Source organism: Limulus polyphemus, unplaced genomic scaffold, assembly GCF_000517525.1.
Source record: "Limulus polyphemus unplaced genomic scaffold, Limulus_polyphemus-2.1.2 Scaffold1195, whole genome shotgun sequence".
In the NCBI taxonomy this organism is placed as follows: domain Eukaryota; kingdom Metazoa; phylum Arthropoda; class Merostomata; order Xiphosura; family Limulidae; genus Limulus; species Limulus polyphemus.
In genome coordinates this window covers 12,602-20,816 of record NW_013666805.1, presented here as the reverse complement: position 1 = coordinate 20,816, position 8,215 = coordinate 12,602, and the positions used below count along the sequence as shown (strand labels likewise).

General features: G+C 32.4%; 1 protein-coding gene across 1 annotated transcript in view; it reads left to right on the top strand.

The window, feature by feature from the left end:
- LOC106462540 (mutS protein homolog 4-like) overlaps positions 1 to 8,215 on the top strand; it is a gene marked incomplete at its 3' end in the record, with an annotated part of 27,906 nt that overhangs the window by 8,594 nt on the left and 11,097 nt on the right. Inside the window, exons 3-7 of the mRNA XM_013922474.1 lie at positions 965 to 1,113; positions 1,546 to 1,736; positions 4,811 to 4,932; positions 5,681 to 5,901; positions 6,964 to 7,158. Coding sequence (XP_013777928.1) covers positions 965 to 1,113; positions 1,546 to 1,736; positions 4,811 to 4,932; positions 5,681 to 5,901; positions 6,964 to 7,158 — 878 coding nt within the window. The remainder of the gene's footprint in view (positions 1 to 964; positions 1,114 to 1,545; positions 1,737 to 4,810; positions 4,933 to 5,680; positions 5,902 to 6,963; positions 7,159 to 8,215) is intronic.

Here is an 8,215-nt window from a genome sequence, read left to right as displayed (position 1 = left end):
TAATAAATTAACTAATAGATTAATTAGTTAATTAATCAATTAATTTAAAAAAATTATTTATATATATATATGCGTACGAAGGTGAGGCAAGTAGGCAGTAGAGAAGGGAAGTCCAAGGCGTGGCAGAGGCCGGTCAATCCCGATTAATTGTCTGACGCACTTATATAGAAGAATAGAGGGCGCCTAGCAAATACTGGATTATTCGTGATGTTCCCCAATCTTTCTAGAACTCATTAAATGTTACCAGGGTCATGTGACTTCTGCTGTCGTAACAGTATTCTTTTTTTATATGATCCTATTTGTCTTTTTGCTGGCTCAAATTAATATTAAATTCTGATTAAAGCAAACTACCTACCTAGATCGTAAATAAAAATCAACCTGGGTACATTCACTGTTAGTAGTACTTTCAGCCATAATCCCAAGACCTCAGAAGATACATCCAACTTGGAAGATTGATGTTCATCCTATATGCAAAACAATATTTATAATGAAAGTATAATAATGATAATAAAATTTAACATAAATTAAACAAACTGACTAATAATGTTAATAAAAGAAACATTAAAAAAGAATAGGGTACATTGATGATGAACCACGTGCATTGTGACAAAACTACTTATGTATGGAATGTATAAATATAAGTGGTTTGTTTCATGTACTATCAAAATAGAACACCACTAACAGCAAGGATCCCCAACCTAAGGCAGAGTGGCCATAGAGGTTACTTTGTGGTTTTTCCTGTTACTCGTAGTTGAGATTATTGTTATCAATTATTAACATCTCTTCTGGTAGAAGTTTTTATAAAATATATTTCATTTTCCTTGAAGAAATTCACAAAACTTTACACAATCCTCACTAACAACACTTTGTGATCGTTGAAAGTCCATCAAATTTTTCTGACAGAGTAACTCTAGACAAGTCTGAGATACATTACTATATATATATATATATTACTGTTTTTCAGCTATAGTAGAAGGGAGAGGATTGGCTCGTGGGGAAGTTGGGATGGCTAGTTTGGATCTCAGAAATCCTGAGCTACTTTTGTCACAGTTTTCAGATAGCCAAGCTTATGTGAAAGTTCTTACAAAGCTTCGGATACTGGAACCCATTGAGGTAACAATTAAAATAATCTTTTCAAGTATTTGTCGAGAATGCACATAATATCTGATAAGTGTTTGGTGTATTGTAGAATACTACGGAACATGTACTAATTATTATTATTATTGATATATATATATAATATAAACTAAGTAATTATATGTTTAACATTTAATAGATAATGTAAGCTCTACAGCTCAGTTCTGTCCAAAGTACAAGTTTGTATAGTATGTTGAATCTAAAAACCTACATTAAAGTCAGTTTACTAAAATAATTCTTGCTGATGACAGAAGATATCTTAAGTATAAAAGATTTAGTTCACACATAGCAGGTTAATCTCTCTCAACTAGGTGTACAGTACATATTGATTATATATTATTCAAAACTTCATTTCATATTATGTTGATTTGATGTATGAAGAAAAACTAACAATTGTATCATATTTAGATTATAGTGCCTAACACGGCCTGGGAAAATGTCACAGGGTCAAGAATTGTCCAGCAAATCACTGACCAGTACCCTGATACCACTATTGCTACTGTTCAAAGAAAGTATTTCAATGAGGCCAAAGGGCTACAGTACATTAATCATCTTTGTGTTCCAGAGTACAGTTCAGTAGAGATGGAGGTTGCTACTAAGTGAGATTTAGTTGAATTTGATTAAGATATAATTATTGTATTACATAAATTGTTATATGTAATTTTGTGTATGTTACTCTCTGTAATCCACTAGTCTGCATTACATATGTTTCTGTGTGACTTTTGAAAGACACAGCTTGCTAACCCTCATAATTATGGGACTGTGCAACATTATACAATAGAGCACTGTTATAACACTCTTTATAGAGGAAACTTTGCGTAAGTCATTTTTATAGAGTTATTGTAGCTTGTGAAATACATAAGATGATGAGGCTCTGTTTTTAAATCATTCAGTAGATCAGTATTAATATTATATGTTCTTACTTGGCACATTATGTAAACTACATAAATAAAACACTGACCCCAGTACTTTATTGTTGCGTCAGCGAGGTCACGTGACTAGTATCACGCCACGTCCTTCTCGAACCTTCGTGAATTATCGGGAGACTACTAGATTGGGGGTATTCTGGTATATATAAGACGGTCACAACGTGACGGAACAGTGTGTAATTGAACTGAGTATTGTCGAGCATGAGCACGTGAGACGTTCTTTGAGATTTATAGCGTTTGTTATAGAGCGACTGTTGAAATTAAGTGTGTCGGTAAAGTTGTATTCGGAAAGAATAAACCAGTTTTATTTAAGAAAGGACTTGTGTCGCTAAAGTTTCGTTGGAACGAATTTACGGAAAATTAATTAACGAACGAACGGAGACATAACATTATTTTCTCACAGGAAGTTCACAAGTTATTCGATAACCTTCATTATAAGTTTCGAAACAAACTTTAGTAAAGTGCATAACCTAATTTATTATAGTTTTGTGTTTGTATAATTCTGTAAAGGTCCTTTTCATACAAGTCTGCATGGTACATATAAACTGTTTTTGTATAATTCTGTAAAGGTCCTTTTCATACGAGTGTGCATGGTACATATAAACTATTTTTGTATAATTCTGTAAAGGTCTTTTTCATATAAGTCTGCAGGATATATATAAACTGTTTTTATATAATTCTATAAAGTTCCTTTTGATAGGGGTCTATATTATTCATTTGATATGGGTTTGTATGATATATGTCAACTGATTTTATAAACTTTCTTGTATAAAATTTAACAGTGTTTTACTCGTAATAATAATAATTAATAACATGTTATTTCAGTTGAAATTGAAACTTTACAGAATAATTAACTTCCTTTGAAGTAAGCAACTAGCTGAAGTGAAGAATCAAACAAGTCCACACGTTTGAATTTCAGTAAAAATCAAAGAAATACCATAAGTTAAACACTTTGTGAATCCTAATAAATTAGGCTACCATCCTGAATACCCATTTCCACAAGATTGCAAACTCGTAGCTCAAAATACCCCTGAATTGTTTTTTACAGTTTTTAAATCTACTATGCACAAACTACTAGTAATTTTTGGAATAACATTTAACAGTCTTATTCAATAACAAATCAATATATCTCCAATACCTGATAACACACTTTATTATTAGGGTTTGAAGGGTAGTTGTCAAAACCAGTTCAGAATGTAGTTAACATATAACAATGGTATGTCTGTGGACTTACAATGCTTGAATCTGGGTTTCGATACCCATGGTGGGCAGAGCACAGATAGCCCATTGTGTAGCTTTGTACTTAACTTCAAATAAACAAACAAACACAATAATATTCACTGAGTTCTTTCGTATGCACTTTCATTTTAAAATCATAATTTTTTTTTATAAAGTACACAAATGAGCAAATGAAGAAAGCTTTTATTCACCAATGTATATGTGTATAATACAAAACTGGCCAGCTTCTTAGTCTCATTGAATTTACTACAACTGGCTGCTAGGGTGAAAAGGAAGATTTATGTAAACATTCAGACAGAGTTAAAAATGTGTTCACACATGACAAGAATGGAATAATGTAATACTGTTATATAAACATTCATACAGAGTTAAAAATGTGTTCACACAAGACAAGTATGGAATAATGTAATACTGCTTTTATATAAACATTCATACAGAATTAAAAACATTTATTTACATAAGACAAGTATGGAATAATGTAATACTGCACTTTCAAGCCAGACGAAGGCAGTTTACAATACTTAGATTGTTTATATCAGTGACTATTCCAAATATCACATACAATAGATAAAATCCTTCAACTCATACCAACTTGTACAAGTATCTGTGTCATTCCTTTTTATAAGCAAACGGATTAGTATACATTTATTAACCTTATATTGTCTGGTTAATTTAGATGTTAATAACTAAATGCAGAACAGACTTTTACAGTAACACAATCATAATTAAATGGTTATTTGTGGATTGAGGTGAAAGGAAACAGGCGATAGCTTTCAAAAAGTATCATTACACAACATAGTACATAAATGTAAACCAATACTGTAACAATATGATTATGGTTCTATGCAAGCCATCTATATAATTCTGTCTATATGATAAACCATACAAGCTATTGTAATGATACAGTGTTTGTTTCTTATATTGATCTAACTATCCTGAAACACTAAGATTGTATGAATATTTTACTTAACTGAAGTAATGTAGGTTGATGTTGCCACTCCATTCACATATAAAGGCTCCAGTTTGTGTGTATATGTGAGAACTTGTTTGGTTGTGCTGTTATGTAAATACATAGGTATTTGCTATACTTTATAGAAGCTAACTTGCTTGGAAAACAGCAAGAGTTGTCATTCTATAGTTGTGACAGTGGTATGGATAATGGTTTGAATATGTTGTTATCACTGCTTCAGTGTTATTTATTAGTAACCTCTATAATGGGATTATATAATACATTGTATAAACCCAGTAATGGCTCTAGCCTATCACGGACTCTTGGAAGCATTGCTTCTTGGAGTATTTTTCTGGTTTACAAGCTCATTAAGGCCAATGGAATTTAGGAGTTAGTATAATCTTAAAGCTAAAGAAAGTTAATGAAATTTCAATTTTTTTGTTTCATTTTGAGCTGGTAGAACTTTAAGTAACTTATTTATTTGCTGTATTCATTGCATTTAATTTTATGTAAACCAATACTATTATGATGTATATATATTACAGTTTACTTTCAGGTACTACTGTCTTGCTGCTGGTGCTGCCTTGCTGAAATATGTTGAATTTATACAAAATGTATTGTATGCTCCTCATTCTCTCAAGATCATCTTCCGAGGAAGTGAAAACACAGCTGTCATTGGTAGGTTCTACTGGATCATCGATCTTTATGACCTTACTCTAAACCCTTAATCACATTCCATTAACATTTCTTATGGATTGGGTGAGAACAAAAAGAAGAAGGTTATAGCGGGTCTATCAAGACATGGAGGCCACCCACCAAACCACAAGATATCTCTCTTCATTCATGTGCATCATGCACATAGGCAAAGGAGGTCGGTGGTGAAATGTGTAGTTTCATACCTTAAATTGCACTGATATGTGTAAAAAATAGATATTACAGTTGATAAATATAAATAAAACCTTTGTTGGAAAATGTTTTTGATTGTTTTGGGACTTGAACTCGGGTCCATTCACTATCTGTGCTTTACTGAGGTATTGTTCGAAGCTATTAACTACGTTAGCATAAATTAACTCTTTTCAGATGAAAGGAACATTATTGATATCCCTTTATTTTTTTATTGTCACGTGGAAATACTTAACCAAACTAGATGAAACTTAGTACAGATTTGTTAAACGGTTTCTAGTTTCAGCTTAAAAAAACTTGTATGACTTGACTTAGTATTTCTATGATTTGTTGTTGTAAAATTTCCAAAGGTTACAAAATTATGAATCATACTTCTATAACCCCCTCTAGCATTGTTTTATCACTCATTTCCTGTTTCCTTCAAAAGTTACACCCACTTTTATAAATCTCTCACTACACCTCTGTGTTAGGTGGATGAACTTTTACAGTTGAGCTTTTGAATTATTAATATGATAACTTACAGATTTTGCGACAGCAAAGAACCTGGAGCTATTGGTTAATCTTTGTGACCCAAAGAGTGACCACAGTTTGTTTGGCATCCTTCACCACACCAAGACCGTTGGAGGTTCTCGATTCCTTAGAGCCAACATCCTCCAACCTCCTTGTCATCAGGAGACTATTGAAACTCGACTAAACTGTGTAGAAGAACTCACGGAAAATGAAGAATTGTTTTTCAGTTTACAGGTAATGATTTTTAAGTATGGAATTTTTTCTTCCTTATATTCCTGTAAAACATAATAAGTTTGTAAGATACCATTTCAAAAACTTGTAGTTGTTTTTATAAATGTTTAAGGACATTAAAGCCTTATCTTAGGAAACTGTTTCCTTTGAAGAAAATAATAAGTAAGTCCTAACTAATTAAGTGAAGGAACTATTGTAATTTTGTAGTTTCATGTAGTGTAAGTTATATTGTGTAAATAACCTTCCTAGTATAGAATTACACTCTCTCTTCAAACTTGTATGGTAATGTAAAACATAACATTAAATGCAGGTGCATTTCATGATTTATTGGAATTATGATGTTTAGTTAGTTTGTTTGTTGTAAAGCACAGAGCTATGCAATGAGCTGTCTGTGTTATGCCAACCATGGATATCAAAGCCCAATTTTTTTGTATTTTAAGTCTTCAGACTTACCACTGAAGATTAATTATATTAAGAACTAGCTAAAATTAAGCTTCAGTTAACAGTTTAAGAGCCAACAGAACATTTTTGTAGTTCAAGTATAAGAGGGTAAATTAAATTTTTCTATTTAAAGCCAGTTATACACTGAGAACAACAAGACTCTCTTAAATTTTTAACTATGCTTTTTTACTAAATTTCTGTTCATGTTGTTAATGTTATCAATTCCAGTCAGAACATTACACTTGATGTGATCAGTCACACACACCCAGTGGGTAAGTCAGACTTACCGTGCTAAAGTGTAAGGTTCAACTTCCCATGGTGGATAGAGCATATTTATGCCCACTGTGTAGCTCTGGGCTAAAACAAACAAAATTAAGTGGTCAGCCTTAGTTGCTAGTTTGAGATTATGGTTAAAGCTAACAGAATTTAATGTTATGGATAAAGCTATCAACTCGATTTTACTGAGTTTTGCAAGGAAGTTAAGGACCAGAAAGAGATTTATGAATACAGTCTCAGAATAGTCATAAAATTCCTTTTTCTAAAACTAAACAGTATTTTTTTGCAATCTGTTTTTTTTTCTTACTTGTAGTTTTATGAATTGTTTTTGCATGGTGATAATCACAGGCAGTGCTAGGAAGGTTCCTGGATGTAGAACACCTGCTATCACTTTGTATTCAAATTCCAAAACAGGAGAATACCCGCACAGCTGAGCAGAAAATCACAAACATCATTTACTTGAAGCACACTTTAGAATTGGTTGAGCCACTCAGGGCTGCTCTTGATCATAGCAACAACCCACTTTTCAGGACTTACTATGAGGTATTGGAGATGTAAGCATAGAATTAGAAGCTTGTATTTATTAGAGGTCATGTAGTCTCAACCCACTTTATAGGACATTATAAAAAGTATTAGAAATATGGGCGTAGAAATAGGTACTTATTAGAGGACACTGCTTTGAACAACCCATCTTCATTGGTTGAATTTTGGACAGGGTTCCTCAGTTATCTTTTCCAACAAAGAGATCTTTGGTAATTACTTTGATCAGTTTCCTAAGCATGGATATATTCATTTTGTTTCTTATCCTAAATTGCAGAGTTTTGCACACTGACAATGTAATATTATTAAAACACTGTCATAAAGAACAGTAGGATGTTCAGCCAGAGTGTCTAAAGTACATGAGAGGTACAAGCAACTGTACCAATGACACTTGGAGACAATTATATTGAGTTGATAACAGCTTGCTGTAATTGGTTGCACTCTACTCATCCAGTGCCTCCACATAAGCAAAACATCCAAGTACCTCCTATGAAGTCTAGCCACATATTTGGTTCTTAATTGACCCGACATTCTCAAATACAGTGATCAAAACCATGTATCTGTTCTAAAATAAAATGTTACTTACTTACTGTAAAAACTGTAACTTGTAATAAAATATAGTTAATCAGTAAGTAAACTCAGAATGAAACTACCATTTCAAACAATGTTCCCATAAAGACCAGCCACTATTTAAAGTTACAGCTGAAGTTACAGTGAGCATATTTTAAATAAAACCAAATACTTCTATACATATACTGTAATGCCCTGTAGACTAACCAGTTGTAAACTTACAGCTCAAGTGCTTTCTGGTAGCTCTAGAAGATAAGATGTCTCTTGATCAGCTATGTGATCTGAAATACTAATAACTCACTAGTAATTGAAACATCATACCTTTTCTAAAAACAAATCTTTCTTACTGTAAAAGCCGTAACTTATAATAAGATATTGTTTGAAACAGTTTTTCAACTTAGAACTTCATAGTGTTTGATCAAATACAGCCACAAAGTATATTGTTGCGTCAGCGAGGTCACGTGACTAGTATCACTCCACTCCTTCTCTC